Source organism: Elephantulus edwardii, unplaced genomic scaffold (genome assembly GCF_000299155.1).
Source record: "Elephantulus edwardii isolate Elephantulus edwardi_28Jun2011 unplaced genomic scaffold, EleEdw1.0 scaffold00094, whole genome shotgun sequence".
In the NCBI taxonomy this organism is placed as follows: Eukaryota; Metazoa; Chordata; class Mammalia; order Macroscelidea; family Macroscelididae; genus Elephantulus; species Elephantulus edwardii.
In genome coordinates this window covers 11,887,625-11,908,227 of record NW_006399844.1, presented here as the reverse complement: position 1 = coordinate 11,908,227, position 20,603 = coordinate 11,887,625, and the positions used below count along the sequence as shown (strand labels likewise).

Below are 20,603 nucleotides of genomic sequence, written 5' to 3'. Positions count from 1 at the left end.
AGCAAGTAAATATTGAGATGTGTGGTTCTGACTTTGCATGTCCTGGGGAGAATTCCTGAGCAGCACTTTTCCCATTCATGATCCACTCCAAGTAAAGATTCAACATATGCCTCCCAGAGGAGTTGCTGAATCTGCCCTGCTTTCGAAAGCAGAGGCAGTGTCCATTCCATTTGGCTTCTGCTGGCAAAAGAAGGTATTGCTTGCTAGCATTTATCTCATCAACTTTTCCTATTTTTTTATTTCAGTGATGCTTTGTCATTTTTCATATAAAAATATAGGTCCATATAGTATACATATTCTCTACTACAGTTGTTGTTGTTTTGTGTTGTTGAGTCAGAACCAATTCATTATAAGCCTCCTTTGAGTTTTCAGAGGTTATAAATTACATGGGAAGAGACTAACCATCTTTCAGCCCATAGATTTGAACTGGTATCATAACTTCTTACCCACTATAAGTGGCCACCAGAGCTCCCTTCTACTACAGTAGTCTTACAAAAGAAATCAGTAGTCTCCTGTATCATATTCTCATCCTGTCACCTCCTCAGCCCCATCCCCAGTTCTACTTTCTACAAAGTACCCTTCTGAATTCACAGAGGGTAAAAAATGGAGTTGGACAGGAAGAAACGTGCTAACATTTCTTAAGTTACTAATACATGAATCAGATACTTGGCCAGGCATTTCACATACAAGGTGAATGGGAAAATTTTCTGTATTACAAAACCTCTTTCTCATGAAGATAGCTGCTCTGACTAGAGGCCCAGGGATGGAAGTTCCATCACCCTGCAGAGAGCAAGAAGCTCCTCACCCCTGTGGAACCCCTAAACCGAACGAAATCCTAAGAGATCCTTCTCCTCATCTGGCTTTTTCTCCTGATCAAAGTTTTCTCCAGGTTTCACAACTTTGTGTGTGTAAATTGCATTCTCTATTTGTAATTCTCAGTGTCTCCTTTTTCGGCAAATCAACATCACAAAATCATCCCCACTGTATAAAAGAAGGAACTTAACACCCAAGCCAGTTGGCTTCCTCATTAGAGGTTTTCGTGTCTCATCTCTCTCCCAGTTTCCCATCAGCTTGTTCAGGGATGCTTCTGTATCTCAGACAAAGTGGGTTACTTAGCACCTCTCAGAAGCAGAAGTCAAGTAAGTCTTCTTCTCTTCCTCACCTTGTGACGGTTTGGCACCCATTCCCAGGGGTCTGGATTCCCAGCCTTAGCTGCAGTTGAAAGGGTTACTGTGGAACTCTTCTTCCGGGTCAGCACACTTGACTCACGGCCAAAGCTGTCTCTCTGAATCACAGCATTCCGATGGCGCCCCCCTCACCCCCACCAGAGGCTTCTGCAGCTTTTTACTCATACAAACAAAAATAAATCTCACTACCGGCCTCTGAACTCCACAGCAGCATGCTTCCCCCTTCTCCCCAAGCGTCCCACGGCTGTGAGTGGGGACTTGGCACTCTCCCCACCAACATCACTTTTTCACTCCCTGTGCATCCTGTGTCCTTCTCTCACCGTGCGACCCAGAGATCGGAATGGGACGTGACGGCCGGCACAGGCGCCGTGCACAGCTGCCAGGAATCTGACGGGTAAAATCTGGAAAAGTTGGGAGGGCAAATGCTAAACACATACGCACACACACACATACACACACAGAGCACCACTCAAAGAAGGCCGGAAATGCGGACACCCATACGCAAGTGCCTGCGACTCCCCAGCCTCCTGCAGCCTGCCATTCTTTGAGAAAAGGGCTGGGTCAGACTTGTGACCCACATGTGACTCCCTCCCCAGGCTCATTGGTACCCCAGGAGGAGAAGGGGCAGCTCCCTCTATCTCCTCAGGCTCCGGGAGGGCATGTGGGGAACAGGAAGCAGTTGTGTGGTGACTCACTGGGCAGAGCCAGGTTAAGGGAAGTTGTCTGCAGGCGTCCCTGGGACCGGATGATGGCAGCACAGCTCCGACCACCCTCACACAGCGTGACCCCACCCCACCCAAGGAAGCCAGAAAGGCTGCCACCTCCTTGAGAGACTGTGGCCTGTTAGCCTCTCTGAGCTCAGGGAACCTTAGACACAGCTGCTCTGGGCCCTGCGGCAACACTTTTCTTCTGTCTCAGAAGCACCCAGGTGGACATATTTTTATCTCCAGCCTTCATTGGCCACCTGGCTAAAGGTCTTATGTCTACTGTGAACTTTCAAGGCAGATGGCATCTCAGGGAGCTGGATGGAGTTCACCAAGGCTGGGGAGCAGTGGAGAGAGGAGTGCTGATGCTCTGATCTGCAAGAAGAAGAAAGGGGATGGAGTTGTAATATGAGCAGTGGGATGCTCCTCCCCTTACAGAATACTCAAGCCACAGTTTAGTGGAATATCTGTCACTTGCTAGTTGGTAGCCCTGTGGAGAGGGGCAACAACCCAGGTCTCCTGGGAGAGTGGCCAGCAGCAGTCGTACTTTCCCCTAATGAGGTGAGATCAATAGCAGACAGGGCCTCTCAAGTCACATTTCTCATGTCTGCCAGTGTCCTGTGGTCTGTGCCTTCCACCAGCTGTGGTGGCAGTGGCAGCATCACCTTACTCATAGGGAGAGGTCCCCGGCAGGTCACAGAGAAGCCACCTCCATTATTTGAAGGTATGCCCTTTCAGTTTTACTGTCATTGTCAGTGAAACATGAGCAGCCTTCCTTACTGACTGTTAGTGGTCAAAGACCAGTAGTGTAGCTTCACCCCAGTTGGCACGCATGCCCACTCTCACTGCCCCTCACCTGCATGTCTGTGTCTCTGCCAGCTGCCATGTGGCCAAAGGCCATGAGAGGGTGTGGCAGGGCTGTTACCTGCTGGCCTGGCCCTTGCCAGGTTTGCATTAGCGCCCTCTGGCTCTATACACAGGAAGCAAAACTGTCTGGGTAGATGCCAGCAGCTCAGTCACCTCTTGGCTGTGGTCCTCAGAAGAGGAAGTAGCTCAGTAGTGTCCTGTTCGCAGTGATGGACATGCCCAGGGTTCTCTGGAAGGACTGTTGCCACACGTAACGTGTTGTCAGGCTTGAGAAAACTGGACTTCCACAGACATACTGCAAGTTCCCCAAAAAACATGGAAGTCTGGCTTCCCACAGGACAGTCTTCAGACCACTCTGGTGCTGTGGCAGGTGGTTTGTAGTGGTGTAAAGAAGACGTTTTGACTTTTTTTTTTAAATTTATTTATTTATTTTACTATTTTGCGTCCGTGTACCGTCAAATCAGATCTGACTCATACAGAAGGAGATTATCCCTCCTTTTCCAGCAGAGCATCTGGTGGATTTGAACTGCGTGCATCTGGGATTGCAGTGCACCTTCTTGCCACTAGGCCACCAGAGCTCCCTACGTTTTGACTTTTTGTTACAAAAATTTAGCATGCACTCGTAAACATGACTATCAAATCCTTGATACAACAGAGATCACTGCTCAAGAGAAGGCTAAAAAGGAAAAACCCAACTTACTGACTTGCAGTCAGTTTAAAGAAAAGCCTTAAGTTAAAAGAACAGATTTGCAAAGTAGAGCACAAAAAGCTACCATTGCAGCATCAGTGCACTGGCCGAGGAGGGCAGTGGTCGTGGCCATTCTGGGTGTTGCTCTTCAGACACACATGTTGCTCCTTAATTCACTGACACAGATGAACACTTAGCACTGTGGGAAACTGGTACTAATTTTTAGTTGTCAGCATCATTTTCCAAGTTAGGCCCTTCTTCTAAGCTACTTTTTTAAAAAAATGTTCTCTTTTTCAGTGTACATTAGGTATGTTGAGAAGTGCCAGTTAGTGTTACGTGAAATCACCTTCACATCTTCCAAGGAACTCCACTCTCCCTTGTTGATCTAAGCCTGACATCTGGTGACTTCTAGACACCATCCTTGTTCCATTTTCAAGCCTATCTGGAGCTTTTGTCACACCCCCCTTCCTTGGGCCCGTTGGGCCGTGTAGGGTTGATTTAAGTGCTCTGCCCGGCTTTCTGTCCTGAAGGGAGGAGGAGGAGGCTCACTGGGCAGGATGCTGACACACCATGGAGTCAGGGTCCCGGCCCGTCTGCTCACTGGCTCACTCATTGTCCTGTGTCCCTGTAGGCTGTCCTGGAGGACCAGAGTCAGATGAGGCAGATGGAGCTCGAGATCAGACCCTTGTTCCTCGTCCCAGACACCAATGGCTTCATCGACCACCTGGCCAGCCTGGCACGGCTGCTGGAGAGCAGGAAGTACATCCTGGTGGTGCCCCTCATCGGTGAGTCAGGAGTGCACGTGCACAGCGCCCTCCACACACATGCCCTGCGGCCCGAGGCCAAGCAGGCAGAGCCCTGCTGTGTGTGTGTGTGTGTGTGTAAGACAGGATTTGCAGGGAAGTAGAGAATGTGTGGGGCAAGGAAAATTGTTTAATAATCAAAGCAGTTCAGATTATTATGGCTGATCCATGGCTTAAACTGCTTGAGCAAATGAACTCCTGTGTCCCAGCAACCAGAGGCTGCATGAGCCCAGCCCTTGTTTTTATCCTTATAAAGCTTGCAGTAAAACAGCAAAGCTGGTTCCCGTTATTGGTAAACAGTCAGCCCTGGCAGATAACGGCAGTGCTGCTGGGTGGTCTGGCAGGGAGGCTGGGAGGATTTTGAAGTGGTTAGATGCCTTTGGTCTGATTGTCTTGTAGCTTTTCATGGCCATTCTGTTGGTTCGAGGTAGCATTCTTCTGGCCAATGTCACCATAAGGCCAGACCAATGGGAACCCTCTAGAGTCAGTCAGTCCTCATCTCCTGCCTGAGCTTCCTGTCTGGTTATCAGGGCTGGTGCAGGGTCAGCTAGCTGACTTTCACCCTGTGGCCAGAGGAGCTCCCCTGGGCCTCCCAGACTCTGTCTTCAGAGACTGGCAGTCCTTGTCTAGAGTGGGTCCGCTTCAGGATCTGAGCTTTGGGCTCTAGACCCCTATCTAGTAGAGTTCATAAAGCTGATGGCTACATGATGGAGAAAGAGGGTCTAGGAGATGACCAGAAGGCCAGGCCTTTTAATGTCCCCCCTTTCAGCAGCTACTTGCAGCAAGTTTGGAAGGCTTGTCCTCTAGAAAAGCTGCCAGATTGGCCATTTGCCTGCTGAGCCACCTCTGACATCCATGCCAAGATGTTCCATTGGACCTTCCCTCCCAGTCCCAAGTGTCTTAGTGCCAGATGGGGGTGGAAACAAAGGGCAGGAAACATCCGCCCCTGCAGAGGCTGCAGAACCCTGGGGGGTTGTGGGAAACACGTTAGCACCACCTGAGAATGTTGGCACTGAAGCAACCCTCCTCCCTGCCTCCACCCTCCCTCTCTTCCTTCCCCCTCCCCATGTGGCCTGGCTAGAACCTCTCAAACCTAGGCCCTTAGACCTTAGAGAAGATCTTCTGGTGTTCAGAAATCTATAATCAGTGCAGAGCACCAAGGCCATCAAGTCGTCTCAGGCTTCTTATCTTTGCCCACTGGGTCCTCCTTGGGAGAGATGGTTTTCTACCCCTCTGGCCAGAGGATCCAGGATAAAATAGTTCTCTGTGCTTTCCTAGGCCTCAGCCACCCAGGAGATAGTCAAGGGAGACTATGAATTGGTCACTGCTAATGGTCTAGCTGAGAGAGATTGCTCAGAAGGAGCATCAGATACTACCCCCAGCTAGCAGGGTATTTGGTCCCCAGCACTGATGTGCCCCAGTATGTGTGCATTTGCCCTGTTTTGGGGAGTCAGGGAGGGAGCCAGCACATGAGAAAACTCAGAGAATATAAGCAGAACAGATACATGAGCTCATGGTGCTGCGAGCAGACCTCCCTATTACAGACGCACGTGCAGCCTCCCAAGCCTTTCCCAGCTGAGCAGGCCCCAGGACTCCCAGGGGACGTCAGACAGGCTCGCAGTACTCTTAGTGGACTAACAAACCCCAAGCAGCAAAGGGTTAAGCCTCCAGCTTGTTTCTCCTGCTCTTTAACCTGCTCTGTGCTCCTTAGGCCTGACCTCAGCGTTGAGAAGCCCTGCCTGGTGCAGAAGCACAAACAAGCTTCCCCTTTGAAGCCTGTTTAGCTTGGAAGCAGGAAGGCAGATTTTGGGATGGAATACCAGTTTTTCCTGTTTGATGTTCTGTTTGTGGTACCATCTATAACCCACCCCCACCCTTAGCCATGCACTGTATAGACAGACACTGCAGTCTCAGGTTGCCATAAAATGGGCAGAGAGAGAGAGAGAGAGAGAGAGAGTGTGTGTGTGTGTGTGTGTGTGTGTGTGTGTCTTCCCACATGAACCCTCTCCAGAAAGTATCTCTGAATACCCAGACAGTGAGTGCCAGGCTCACCACGGAACAGCATGCTCATGCCGACTCCCCAAGCCATGAATCATTGCACTGAGAGGAGGCCTCAGACCCCAAACTCTCCCAGAGCCCCCAAGGAGTACATATTTCCCACTTGACCTCAGGCTTTTGGCTGGAATTTTGGAAAGAATCTTCACCAGAAATGAAGCTATGTCCCAGACACATAGGCAGGCAGCAGACGAATAGACACACACATACACACACGTGCAGTTTCACAGAGGTAGCTGTGCCAAGGGCATGGTTTAGGGGAATACCAGGCCCCTTCCAAGTCAGACTGTGGGTGCTGCTTCCCACTTGGTGACCTCACTGCCATGGAGGTGGGGTGGGGTGGGGATTGTGGCAATCAGTGTGGCCCAGGAACCCCTCCTGGGCTTCTGTAGTGGCAGTTCCAAGTGGACGGGGAGAGCGCCTGTCCCTCAGCTGCTGCACACTCATTCCCCTTTGATTCTGTAACAAATGCATTAGGGGACCCTTAAGTGTCTTCCTCTCTGTACAGCAGCCCCAGAAAATCCTTTTTAAGTACACTTCAGGAAACGGGTGAGGTAAAAGGGAAGAGGCAAGATGGGTAGGAGCCCTGTCCAATATACTTTTGTCCCCCAAGTTCTCTACTGCTCTGGTTTCATTGAGAGATTCCTGGAGGGTGTGGTGAATTCTGTGGTCTGGAAAGGGACTGGATGGGGAGGGCAGACCTTTTGCTTTATCTAATACCTTGTGGGGCTCTGTCCCATCAGTGATCAATGAGCTGGATGGCCTGGCCAAGGGGCAGGAGACGGACCACCGGGCTGGGGGCTATGCCCGTGTGGTACAGGAAAAAGCCCGCAAATCCATAGAGTTCCTCGAGCGGAGATTTGGGAGTCGGGACTCTTGCCTTCGGGCCTTGACCAGCCGTGGCAATGAACTTGAATCCATCGCCTTCCGAAGTGAGGACATCACTGGCCAGCTGGTAAGACCTATGGCTCAAGGGGAGAGAGTCTGCACACCCAGCCTTCAGAACCAAGTCATTAGGAGGGAGGGACTTAAGGGCCAGCCCAGTCATCCAAGTGTTCTGCCACCGTCAGGGTCCAGTTAAGGGACAGTCCTTGTCCCCCAGATAGCTCTTGGCACTAACCACATTCAGCCAAGTATGGGAGGGACTTTGGGAAGGAGCCCCCCCACCCCACGTTCTCAGAGGCACAGTATATGTGGCCCCCCTCCTGCCCAGCATCACTTCTTACACTGCCTTCCTCTAGGGTAACAATGATGACCTGATCCTCTCCTGCTGCCTCCACTACTGCAAAGACAAAGCTAAGGACTTCATGCCCACCAACAAAGGTAAGGCTTTGCCCTGTCCTGGGCAGTGCCGCGGACTCTGGCCTGGGCAGTTGTAGGGAATGAGGATGTTGGTTGGAGACCAGCCCAGTTTCCTGCCCTCCTGGAGGTCAGACTTCCTTGTCACAGCTCCTCTCCCTCAAGGAACATCAGGTGTTCCTCAGGCCATGTAGGCATGAGTCCGTGCAGGCAGCCAGGCTCCAGCAGCAATCATGCCCATCTCATGCCTGGTCCTCCCTGGCCCTCAGTGAATTTTCTCCAACAACCCTATGATTCATGTAGCATCTCCAGCCATGGTTGGCTGGCCCTCTCAAGTCATCCCTGGGTGTTGACTCTGTATTCAAATCCAAGGCAGAAGTACACCCCCAGTGAGTAATGGACATTTTCTTCCTAGTCTTTACTTCATGAACCAAATACTTTACTGGTTAGCTGGAGTTAGAGTTAGTAAGGTAAGAGTAGAGACTGAGCCCTCAGCTCTGTTTACAAGACCTGCTTTTTAGTCAGCAGAATTCTGTCTTTGGGTCAGAGGCCCACACTGGGGCTCTCTTCCACATGGGCTGCCTGACCACCTCATCCTCTACCGCAGACCTTCCTTCCTGCAGAGCCCCACGGCCTTACTGACATTCAGGTGGTGGCTACTTTCAGTTCCCAGGATTCTGACATTTCTTCCTGTGAAAGAACTTAAGACCTCCTGACAGAGTGTCCTCTACAGAGCTCAGCATTCTCACCATTTGACTTCTGGCTGCTTATGTGTATAGTCTTGTCATTTTATCTTTCATTCATTGTCACCTATTTCTCTTTTCTGTTCATTTTCCTAGCTTTAGGTGTTTTTCTCTCTCACAGTAGTACAGCCCCTCACACTGCCTAGGCCTCTAAATCAGGGCCTCTTAAGGAGCCCCATGACTGCTCTTCAGAGGGTTCCACCATGCCCAGCCTCCGAGTACACTAAAGAGTTAGAGAGCTAAGAAAATAAAGATAGGATAAACGATTATACAAAAAAAATTATTTTAGGCGAGCTCTGGTGGCCTAGTGGCAAGACGCTGCACTGCAATCCCAGATGTGTGCGGTTCAAATCCACCAGATGCTTTGCTGGAAAAGGAGGAACAATCTCCTCCTGTACCAGTCAAATCTGATTTGACAGTACTCACACACACACACACACACACACACACACACACACGCACACACACACAATAAAAAAGATAAAAATAAAAAAATTTTAAAAGAAGGGAGGATAGCAATTTGTGCTGATGTAGAAGATCTTTGAGAAAAATAGTTTGAGTAAAGTAAATGTGGCTAATATCCCAGACTTAGAAGAGTGATGGTTGTAACCATGCACAGAACCTGGGAAGAGAAAAGTCGCACAGCTCGTATGTCCAGTGCCTTAGAGTCAGACCTGAAGCAGTCGGGTGGTTGAACAGCGCTGTGCCCACTAGCTGCCCAGAGCAGCCCCCTCTAAAGGGGAGGTGGGCAGGATTGCAGAAGGCCTTGTTGGGAAGTACAGTCAGGACGCTGCTGTGGCCCCACCCCAGCGGTTTCTTTCTGAGCAGAGACAAGTTTTGGCTTTGACCCTACTAATTGCCCCACCCCCATTTCACCCCGAACAGCCTACAGGAACCTATTGCCATCCTGGGACCACCCCTATCAGAATTACATCAGCAACGGCTGGTGTAATCAAACCCCGTTTGTCAGTGTGAATTCTTAGCAGATTAACTTGTCAGATTCACAGAGAAACCGTCACCAAATGTTTATGTGTAAACGATGTTGAATTTTAAAATCATGTGGATTATGGCGGATGGGGCCTGACAAGATGACAGTCTCTGGTTTCTAACAAAGTGAAGTTACCAGTGTCAAAACAGAGGATGTTTATTGTTAAAAATGTCTCAAAGTATCCACAAAAACCCCTGCAGACCCCTGCCAGCAGCACAGGGCCTTGGTTGGCTGACCTAAGGCCTGAGGCTTGCCTGGGCTGAGTCCCACGGCAGGACTGGAGAGGCTGCACTCAGATTCAGCAAGGCTAGGAGTCCAGGTCTCAGGGTGCACCCTCTCCCCACCCTGAACCCCTGAGGGTCTCAGAACAGCCTCTTTATCTATGGCCACCTTTCTATCCCTTCAGTACCTCACCTCTTCCCATCACACCCACCTCCCCCCAACACCTCTCACTACGGTCAGCACTGTGAACTCTCCCTCCTGAGGCTGACAGCCAATTTTCAGCCTCCCTGCCTGGAGCTGGCACAACTAGAACCGCTCAGAGCAGACATGGCTGTGGATGTTTGTAGTCCCCCAGCCCACGTAGCCAGTGCGCACGGCAGGACAGTTCCTGTTCCTTGCTGACAGCCAGGACCTCCATCAGGAACCAGCCAGCCTGGGGTTAAGGAGTGATCCTACCACCCAGTGGGCTTGCCAGGGGAGGGGTGTCACTTATGTGAGGACTTGACTTCAACCTAAATTCTTTCAGATATATCAGAGGGTTAGGGAACTAGGTCAAGAAAGGCAGAGGAAGAGAATCCAAAAAAGTCATCCAAAAAGAATGGAGGATACCAGTTCATGATTATGTAGAAAGATCTTTAAAATTTCTTGTTTGAGTATAAGTTTAGCTAATATAATCCCAGTGCTCTATGGGGGGAAAGTTTATACTTAAAAGTATATATCCTTGTGAATGTGCACAAAGATATCTGAAAGAATATAAATCTGGGGTGCAAGAGCCATACGAAGGGAGAATTTGGGGAGGATGAACTGACTTTCTTTTTTACTCCTGTGCACCGTTAGATCCTTCACCACATACATGATTGCTTTAATAGAGGAAATTGTTGTGTTGCCCACGGCCTCAGGGCCTCCCAGACACAGTTGCTCTGCCTGGGGTCCTGCACCTCCTCCCCTGCCCCCACATCTGAGAACCCGGCTATACTTCCTATTCCATCTTTAGTTTCTTACTCTTGATGACTAAAGCCTAGACCTGCTGACAATCGAGGGAGGGTATGCAGAAGAGTGTGGAGAGTTGCCGGAGGGACGAGAAGCAAAGGCGCTGCTTCTGATTTCTCCCTTCAGAGTCTCCCTTCAGAGGTGGGTCTGCCGAGTCCAGGTGGGCTTGGGCAGCCCCTGGAGCAGAAGCCCTGCCCTAGCCCAGTATGGCCATCTCAGACAGTCAGGGAGAGTCACCTCAAGTTGAAAGCCTGATTGAGGAAAAGGGCTTCCTGAAAGCCAAGAAATGACCTGACTGACTGCTCAGTCACCAAGATCACAGTGTCCTGCAGCCAGTGAGGCAATAGCCAGTGCCTCCCCCCTCACTGAAGTCCTTCTCTCTTGTACCCCCAGAGGAGCCAATCCGGCTACTGAGGGAGGTGGTGCTGTTGACAGATGACCGGAACCTCCGTGTGAAGGCGCTGACCAGAAATGTGCCTGTGCGGGACATCCCGGCCTTCCTCACGTGGGCCCAGGTGGGCTGAGGGGTCTGCTCTGGGGCCTACCCCCGTGGAACCGTTCCTGAAAGGCCGCCAGGCGCCCCCAGTGTAGCACGGAAGATGCCCACGTGCTTGAGCCACCAATCCACCTAGACAATAAACCATCCTCTTCCAACCCAGCCGTGGCCGTGCTGTGGCAGAGCTGCTCCTCACAGAGCCCTTCCCAAGGGTCAGGCGGAAGCTGCTGGGACCCTCCTGGGCTGCCAAGACTTACCAGGGAGGTGGCTAGTGCAGTGACAGTGGGTGGGCGAGCCAGAGGGTCCACCGCACTCTCAGCCTTTTTCCTCCCCCTGTATAGTTCAAGAGCTGGGGGAGGGCTTTCCCGCTCTGAAGACTCGGCCGCTTTCTAAGTTAGAGATGGGGCAGAGGGTTGAGAGTTTCTGTCAGATGCAGGTGATATCACAGGACCCTGCAGTCTCCTTCAGAAGCCTCCCCTAAGTCTGTGTTCAGAGGCTTTGGCTATGCCATACACAGAGTGCCCAGGGTGTGTCTCATCTCCCTGGGGCCAGGATTCGCCCAGGGCCCATGTTGGGTTCAGTCCCTCATCCCCCTACCTTTCACACACCTGTCCTGCCCTTCTTCCTGCCTTTCTATTCTGGGTCACTTGTGCTTTGCCCCTTGGGTGGTCATGGACCTAGAAGGAAGAGATGTCTGCTCTCTTCCCCATACTTCCCCCGTGGCCTTCACGTGCTCCTTCAATCTTGACCTTTTGTTATAGTTCTTGCCTCACTTTTCTCAGTTATCTTGGTCCCTCCTGCCTCCTAAATCACCTCCCTCACCCCTCGCAGGACTGGTTGGTCCCTTGTACCTTCCTGGTCCCAATTTCCTTACCTCAGTTCCTAGTCATGTTGGTCTTATTCTGAAGCTGCTACTTCTGGTACCCACTGCAGGAAATCGTAAAACTTACTTCCCCGATCATCCCCTCCCAGACCTGTGTGCTCAGAAACTTTTACCCTTCTGCAGCCTAGTCTGAGGGTAGGATGGTCCAGTGCCTGCAGGAGCATTGCTTTGCCTTTTTTCCAGTTAGCCCATGACTTACCAGAAGAACTGACACAGGGCCCTTTGGAGGTTTGATTTGTGTGGTTAGCTGGTACCCAAGCTCAAGGTCTTATTCAGGCTTTCACTACCAATGAGTTCTTCCAAGCCAGGGGCAGGGCTAAAAGGGTTTTAAGGAGCCACAAGGAAACTGATGCGGCCAATGTGGGAATCGCAGAGCCTATCTGCCTCTCCAGCCTACCCAGAGCATGGGAGCAAGGTGTGCCCTCTTGGAGCCCTGTGACTATGCCAGGAGAGAGACTGTTCAGGAAAGCCAGGGCCAACAGTTTGGGATACAAGTTCCTCAAGGCCTGAGAAGACTGCACTCTTTGGGGTACCTGCCTCTCCTCTGAAATCTTCTTCCCTAAATGAAGGCCAATGACCTGGTGGGTGGGAGACCTGTCTTTTCTTTCTGTCCTGTTTGCAGCACTGGTTTTGTTTCCTTAATAAATTTTTAGTTATGAAACATACCCTACTCTTGCTGATTTGTCCCTGGGACTGGGGAGGAGAGGAAGACACAAAACTTTGCACCTGTGAGGGCAGTCCTTTTAAGACCCGTCCGCCCACCCTGGTGCCAGGCACCCAGGCCCTTGTACAGAGGCATATGTGAGCCAGCAGCATCTGTGGTCCTTGGTTATTGCTTTATTGCTGTTTGGTTCGAGTATAGAAAATGGAAGCGGCTCTAGAAGAGCCTGTGTACAAGGTAGAAAATAATACAAATCAAAAGGAGAGAGGACAAGGGAACTAAAGAGACCGCATTCCAGCCCAGCCCAGCCTGGGCTCGGGATGGGGCCGCCGGGGTGCATGCAATAAATATGGTCCGGGGCCCCAGGGAAAGGGCGCCGTGGGAGTGGGAGCCTGGGTACTCCGGGCTGTCGGGCTGTCGCAGCCCTCTGGCTCCAGAACTCCCTGCCCATAGTGGTCAGGGAAGAAAAGTTTGGCCCTGGGGCTAGTGCCACTTGTGCAAAATGAGGAACTTCACATTATCAGTCCCGGGGCAGGTGGGAGCGAGGGCGGGGGGCCCTCTGGCCGGCTCAGTCCCCTCCCAGCTCCCCAACTCCGCCCAACGCGCTCAGACCCCAGCGGGGAGATTCACAGTGAGAATAGGTGTGGTCGCAGGGCTGGAGGTAGGGCTGGGAGCCCCCCAACAGTGACACTCCCCCAAGAGCAGCACAAAGCCTCGGGAGAGACCCATGAGCCACAGGAAGAGGTGCTGAGGGGCTGGGGGTCTCCTTTGGTCAAAGCTGATATCAAAAATATAAATCTCCCTCCCCCCATCCCGCTACCGTCCTGGGGTCTTTTCCCCACCCCTACCCCAGGCTAAGGCACAAAGCAGTGAGGCTGATTCCACAGCTGTCTGGGGCACAGTGAACCTGCTCGGCGCTGTGCTGTTGCTGTCACTCCCTGAGGGAGGTACAGCAAGCGACATGCTGGCTGGTGCAAGGCGCTCTAGGTGGGAGAGAACCGGTCGATGGTCCGGCCGTCAGGCCCGGCGGCCAGGTGCGCGCCCTGGCTCAGCACCTCCGCAGCCTTGTCCGGGCTGAGGCCCAGCTCCGCCGTGAACTTGGCCAGCGGGTAGAGGCTCTCGAGCGCCACCTTGGGGTCGTGCAGGAAGTGCGTGGTCTGCGCCAACAGCTCGGCGGCGGCCGCCTTGTCCTGCTGCTTCAGGCTCAGCTGTTCAGCAGTGAGGCGAGCCACCGCAAAGACGCCCTCGGGAAAGTCGAGTTTGCCCTTGCCATCAGGACCCGGGACGCCGGGAAGCGCCCCCAGGCCCGCCAGCGCCCCAGCTGCGCCTGCTGCACCCCCCACGGCGTGCATCTTCATGTGGCTGATGAGGTTGCGTTGCTGCGCAAACTTGCCACCGCACACTTGGCACTCGTAAGGCTTCTCTCCAGAGTGGATGCGCATGTGCTCGGTGAGGCGGTACTGACGCGTGAAGCGCATGCCACACGCGTCGCATGCGAAAGGCTTGAGGCCCAGGTGGCTGCGCATGTGGCGTGTCATGGTCCCGCGCTGCGTGAACTTCTTCCCGCAGATAGTGCACGGATAGGGCCGGGTCAGCCAGTGCGTCTTCTCGTGCTGCCGCAACGTGGCCGGATCCTTGTAACTCTTGTCGCACGATGCACAGCGGTAGGGCCGCAGTAGCTCCCCTAGGCCTCCTGGAGTCCCAGGGACCTTGTCCCCACCGCTGCCAAAAGGGGGCCCCAGGCCCGCAGCCCCCGCGGCCACCTCCGCCGCCTCAGCCCGGCCGTACAGTGCCTCCTCCTCCTCCACGTGTGCCTCCACGTGCGCGTTGAGCTGCTCCGAGCTGGGGAAGCCCTTGCCACAGGGAATGCACACGTACAGGTTGTCACCGAAACTCTCTGGCTCGCCATAGGCCAGGTGTGGGCAGGGGTAGCCTTCGAGGTGGCCCCCAGGTGGACTGGGGTCCTCGCTGCTGCCCGTCTCCTCGCTGCTGCTCTTGTAGTCGTCGCCGTCACCGCCTGCGCCCGGCCCATCCAGGCTTCCGGCGTAACGTGGCGCTGGCGCCAGGGTCAGGCCGAGCGGGGGACCCCCGGGCGAGATGGCCCCGTCACCTCCGCGCTCCTCGCAGCGCTCGCCCGGGGAGCCCCGGTCCCGGACCAGCTCGTCGCCGTAGCTGCCCAGGCCCGGCTCATGCTTCATCCAGCGGTACAGGAGGCTGGGCCCGTCGGGGCGCCCGGGAGGCGGCTCGGGGCCCGGGCTGCCGCTGCCGCCCCGAAACGGGTCCGGCGGCGCCACGGCCTCCTCGAGCTTCTGGAAGGGCAGCGGCGGCAGCGGCGGCAGCGAGAGGGGCGGCTCCTTGTAGGCGGCGGGGCCGGCGCCCGGCGGGCTGTCGGGCCGCGAAGGCAGCTCACGCTCTCCCGGGGGTCGCTCGGGCACCGTGGAGCCCGGCGGACTCTTCTTGGACAGGTCCAGGCCGCAGAGCGGGGAGCAGCGGCGCTCGGGGGCGCAGAGGGCGGCGGCCGGGCCGGGACCCGAGGCGTACAGCTCGGCGCAGTGCGTGTTCACAGCGACCTCGGAGCCCGGCGGCGGCTCGGCCTGCGGCGGTGGTGGCGGCCCAGCGGGGGATGAGTAGCAGGCCTGGATGACGGGCGTGGTGGCACGCAGGCCCCGGCCGGGCCGCCCATAGGGCGCGTACCCACCGCCACCGCCACCGCCGCCCCGCAGGTGGCAGTACTTGCCGTGGCGCTTGAGGCGCTTTTTACACAGCGCCACGAGGTCGGGGATCTGCAGGTAGCTGGCCGCGGCCAGCACGGCGCCCAGGCTCGGCTCAGTCCCCGGGGCCACTGCAGCCGCCGCCTCCTCGCCATCGGCCAGGCGGCCGGTGTAGATAAAGTCCAGCACCAGGCGGAATACGGCCGGGCTCACCATGTCATGGTCCAGGTTGAGCAGGTTGTCGTGCACCACCAGGGACTTGAGGTAGGCGCTGCTGGCCGCCAGCACGTTCTTGTGCGCGCGGAAGAGGGCGTTCTGCACCACGATGATCACGTCGCACAAGAAGCCTTTGGTGCGCTGGTTGTTGAGCTGCAGTAGCAGCTGCCTCGAGTGGCCCGGCGCTTCCATCGTGTCCAGCATCGTCTGCCCAGCACACTCTCCTGAGGGGACACACAGCAGCCGGGTCAGAGCTGGGCTGCACCCTGGCCGCTGCTACCCTGCTGGCCAGTCTCCCCTGCACTTCCCCTTCCCTTCGGCTGCCCAGGGGCTTCGAGCACTGCAGCTTGGGCGCTGGTGGACGATCGGCAGCCTCGGCCAGTGGGAACCTGGGCCTGTCGGCTGAGCCAGCAAAAGAAGCGGCCCCGGCTTGAGGAGAGGCCAGGCCGGCCGGCGGGCCCCAGGCCCAGACACCACACGCGAGCTGGATAGGGTCCGAGGAGAAAACTGTTGGGGGCGAAGTGACCCTTTGCAGAGACAGTTACCCACTTTAAGGAAAATGTCCGCTTCAGGAAAAGTCATTCAGGGCCGAGAAGTTTGCCCAAAGTGGGGAGAGAGTAGGAAGCGCCTCCCGCCTCGGGAGAAGATGCCCCAGCTGGGGGACTTGATCCAGAGGAGGGGAGCACCGTAGGCACGGGGACACCAACCTGACCCGGGGCTGTCAGGCCCTGGAGGGGCCGGGGCAGCGGCCGGGCGCGGGGAGCGGAGGCAGCGGCTGCCGTGGCGGGCAGAGCGCGAAGGCCGGGCCCAGGCGCGGGGAGGGCGTTATATCGGGGCAGGAGGCTGAGGCAGGAAGCAGGTGGGGGGGAGGGGGGAGCCACGCAGCTCCCAGGGGAGGGAGGGGGCAGCGCCCCGGGCGGGCACGGCGCACAGCCGGCTGCGGCCCTGACCCCGGCCTGCGCCCCACCCGCATCCCGGCCTCGGCCTGGGCGCTGCATCTGCGGCCGGAGCCTCCCTCCCTCCCCAACTCCCCTCGGCCCCCTTCTCCTCGGGAACTCCACCGCCCCAAACTTGGGGAAAAGTTTCCCAACTTCAGACAGGGCGGGAGGAGCCCGCCGGTCCCAGTCCCTCGGCTCCCGGCTTTTCCTTTCGGCCCCCAACTCCAGCAGCCGCCCTTGGCCGCGCGGCCCGAGCCCAGCCTTGAGCTCCTCCGCCGGGCCACCCGCCCCTGCTTCCCCGCCTGGCCCGCGGAGCCTGGAGGCCCGTTACCTGCGGTCGCAGCTGGGCTTTCCTCCCCGCGGCGGTGGCAGCTCCCCGTGGGTGCCCCACCCGCCCCGCTGCCAGGCGCCGAGCTGTGCCAGGGCAGCGCCCCTGCCAGCCCCGCCCGCCCGCTCCCCTTTCCGTCCCCTCGCCTCTGCAGCCCATGTGCGGGCAGAGCCGGCGGGCCGCTGACCCCGCCGTGAACCCGGCGCGGAGCAGCGACCCCGCGGTCCTGAGTCCTCTGGGGGCGACGTTCTGGCCCAGAACGCCAGCCGCGATGGGACGTCCGCACCAGATGATGCGCCCGAGGCGGCCAGCGCCTTGGGACCAGCCTGTCCCGGGTCCGCTGTCCCGCCCGGACCCCAACCCAGGAACCTACCTGGGGGGCATGTCTGAAGCCCCGGGCCCGGCTGCCGGCGGATCCAGGGGGGACGTGGCTGCGCTGCGTTGCGCTCCGCCCGCCGGGCCCCCGGTCGGTCTGTCCTGCTGGTCCGTCCTCCCCGCGTCCTGGTCGCGTCTCAGCCCCGCTGCGCTTTCCGCACACTCTTATCTGGAGCGGCCCGAGCGGGCCGGCGCTGCTGCGGCCATGGCGCCACCTAGCGGCCACGCGGGGCGCAGCGCAGCACAGCCCAGAGCGTCCTCCCGCTCACCTGGGCCCGCTCACCGATGCGGAGCTGTGCGGGGAGGGGGCCTACCTGCAAGTCCACCCTCCCTGCTCACGTGGGGGACACGGGCCCTGGCTCTACGAGGTTCACAAACCCCAGGGTTTTGAGCTGGTTTGGGTACATCTTTCCTATATACCTAGTTCTGCATTTGCATAAGGTCCCCATTTGGGAAAGTCCTGTCTGCCCCCCAAAAGAGCACTCTGGTGGTGGGAGGTTACAAAATAAAACTTTAAATCTCTGGTGGACACAAATGTATAAATTCGTGGAAGAGACGCTACTTGGCCCTCCCTCCCCCACAGACCCAGCCACATGGCTTAGAAATGCGCAGCGTAAACCCATCCACAGCACCTAGACCCTCTCAGATATGGACCCTGAGGAGCGGGCATGCTCGCAGACACCCACCTGCCCCCTTCCAGGCACCTGCTCTCTGAAATGCTGCCGGGATGGCTGCGGAGGGATGGGGACCGCGGTGGACCCCTGCAGCGCTGATATCCCAACAACAGGCGTTAAATTGGTGGGAGCCCCAGGGTACTCAGCTGGGAATGAGGGGACAATGTGTGTCTCTTGCGCTCCTTTAGGAGCAATCGCTGTCCCCCAGATTCTCGCATGAGCCATTTTGAGGGACTCCGTTTGGAACCTCTTTTCCAACCCATTAACCCTAGAGGAACGTGACAGGAGGGCCTAAGGTCCTGCGCCACGCGCGGAAGCCGGGATCGGGCGGGTGACGCCCCCTCTGGGAGGTAGGGCGCCCCGCACCCCGGAAGTGTCCCCGCGCGGCCCCGCCGCTGTATCTGGCCTGTTTGGGGCGCTGCGTCTCAGCGGCCCCACACTCCGCCCACTCCCCGCACCTCCTGACCCCTGCCCACACACGAGGGGGGGGTCCCGATAACGCCTGCAGCTTGTGATTGGCTGCTCCTCCCCCAGCTTGAGAGTCTGGGGCGCAGCGTTACCATAGAAACCGATGAGATTCGCCCAGATCGCGTCTCTCCGAGGCCTTGAAGAGCTTAGCAACCGCGCTGGGCAGCTGGGCGGGCGGGGGCCACGCTTGCCACCCCAACACAGTCCTCGGCCGCGGCCCCCAGACCCCCGCCAGCATGGTGGCTGAGTCACCTAGCTCCGGGCCTCTGGCGCAGACGCTCGCCGTTTCCGACACACAGCGAGGTCTCGGGCGCCCCCCAGAGGCTCCCTTCCTCGCGCAGGTGGCTCCCGGCTTCAGTGCCTACGGGCCCACCCCTCACCTGTCCCCTTCCCGGGTTGCGGGTCGAACTTATTCCTGTCCTTTCCTCCATCTTTCCATGATGATCTCAGCTGGGAAGTAGTGAGATCCAGAGTATGAAAAGAATAGGTTCCAAACCTCCCAGGCTCTAGAAGAGCAGAAAACTCAGATAAGCGGACCGAGGAAGCTCAGTCTTCAAGGAGTTGCCTCACAAGGAGTGAGCTAGGTGAACAAAGAGTGTTGGAGGGAAGTGGGAAAGTTTCTCCGAATAAGTGCTCTTAGAATTGGGCTTTAGTGCAACAATGAAGCATGAAAATCTAACTTCTCTGTAAATGTTCATTAAAATCACAATTGAATTTAAAAAAAAAAAAAAAAAGAATTGGGCTTTAATGGATGAATAGGAGTTCTACTAGCAGAAGGGTATTCCTGGAAAAGAGAACTATGGGGCAAGGGCTAGTGGCGAGAGATGGGCACTTGGTGGCCAGCTCTCAAAGAACATACCGGGCCTTTCTAATTCATGTCAGCTTTACTCTTTTCTTGTCAAGGAGCCCCTCACACACGCGGGGACATTATGCACAGTGTAGTCTGTCCACTGTGGACGCACCCCCCCCCCCCCGGGATGGTCTGTCCTCATGTGTTTGTTCTTCACCATTCTCCTGCGTTCTATGCACCCCACGTAAATGCACTGTCTCACACAGTCTTTTCTTGAGTCGTACAGCTCTGCCCGCAGGCCAGCTGCATCATGGTCCCCTGCAGGACCTGCAGACCTCACTCGTCCTCAGCATTCGGTCATTCCTTTCCACCTAATATACACTTAGGCTGGCCTGTCCAGAAACTGCTAACCCGCGCCACACCCCCGTCCAGTTTCCCTCTCCCTCTTGTCTCTGTGTCTATCTCAAAATACTCCTCCACTTTTAAAACCTCCTTTCAATGCTGGAGCTAGGCTGACCCAGGACCATCATACCCCACCCCAGTCCCAAGAGGAACTCTGTCCTTCATTGCTCACTGAGCACTGTAACTCCTTCACCCCCTGAGACCTCTTTGTATCTACGCTTGTCAATTTCTCTCCTCAATCATCAGCTTCTAGCTGGTACCTAGACCCGGGCTGGGTATCTCCTGTCCCCTCACAGGTGCAGCTTCCTTAGACCACACTGGGCTCCTCTACTATCTCTCTCCTCACACACCGTCTCCCAACTTCACCCTGGGCCCCTTCTCAGGTCCACCTTCCACTCCTTTTCCCCCATCGCCCCCCAGGACACTAGGGTGACAGCACCACAGTGAGATCACAGGGTGTGACGCCACAGGTGTGACGTAGCAGAGCCACCAGCTCTGGAACGCAGGCGTGGGAGTGGACCAGTGAGGACCCCCGGAAGGTCGGACAGGGTTGGTGTGCTGCGCCCCAAAGCTCCAGGAACAGAAGAACAGAGAGTGAATAAACAAAGTGGCGCGCCCTGCTGGCTTTACCTCCGCGATCCCCCCGCCCCCGTCCGCAGTTCCGGAAAGTTAACCCCTTGTAGACCCCGGCGAGGGGCACAAGCTTCCCCTCCCCGCTGCTGCTTCCGTGCCCTCCTCCCCACGAGCTCCCCGTCGTCGCCTCGGTCCCCCCCTCCCGCCTCGCAACTATAAATAGCCCTTCTTCCCGTTTCCTAAATTCCCTGCTGACGTCGGCAGCGCGTCAGTGTGTAGGAGCCGCGGCCGCATGAATGAGCCGCCGCACGAGTACTACGCGCGCCTATAAAAGCGGCCGCGCCGGCCGGGCTGCGGGAGGCGAGCGGGCGCGGGCGCGGCGCGGCCGCCAGGTAAGCAGGGCTGCCGGGCCGATGGACGACGACAGACCGACCGACACGCAGACCCCAGCAGGAGGGTAGGGCGGAGAGAGGCGGGCAAGGGACTTGGGGGAGTCCCCTCTGGGGGAGGGTCGGGGTAGGGGACGGGGGTCTTCTTGCAGC

General features: G+C 56.4%; 2 protein-coding genes across 3 annotated transcripts in view; one reads left to right on the top strand and one right to left on the bottom strand.

The window, feature by feature from the left end:
• The window catches only part of LOC102856749 (telomerase-binding protein EST1A-like), a 340,445-nt gene extending 329,359 nt beyond the window's left edge, over nt 1-11,086 (top strand). Inside the window, exons 16-19 of the mRNA XM_006891030.1 lie at nt 4,078-4,231; nt 7,048-7,259; nt 7,546-7,627; nt 10,940-11,086. Coding sequence (XP_006891092.1) covers nt 4,078-4,231; nt 7,048-7,259; nt 7,546-7,627; nt 10,940-11,070 — 579 coding nt within the window. The 3' untranslated portion in view covers nt 11,071-11,086. The remainder of the gene's footprint in view (nt 1-4,077; nt 4,232-7,047; nt 7,260-7,545; nt 7,628-10,939) is intronic.
• A 1,661-nt stretch (nt 11,087-12,747) lies between these two features.
• HIC1 (hypermethylated in cancer 1) lies at nt 12,748-17,291 on the bottom strand. Of its 2 annotated transcripts, none has more exons than XM_006891028.1 (2): nt 17,153-17,291; nt 12,748-15,737 (listed from the first exon to the last, which is right to left on the bottom strand). In XM_006891028.1, the coding sequence occupies exon 2, from the start codon at nt 15,715-15,717 to the stop codon at nt 13,570-13,572; it is 2,148 nt and encodes a 715-aa protein (XP_006891090.1). In that variant the 5' UTR covers nt 15,718-15,737; nt 17,153-17,291; the 3' UTR covers nt 12,748-13,569. The 2 variants fall into 2 exon arrangements, with proteins under 2 accessions (XP_006891090.1, XP_006891089.1); XM_006891027.1 differs by lacking the exon at nt 17,153-17,291 and adding an exon at nt 16,059-16,095.
• Nucleotides 17,292-20,603: the final 3,312 nt, after the last annotated feature.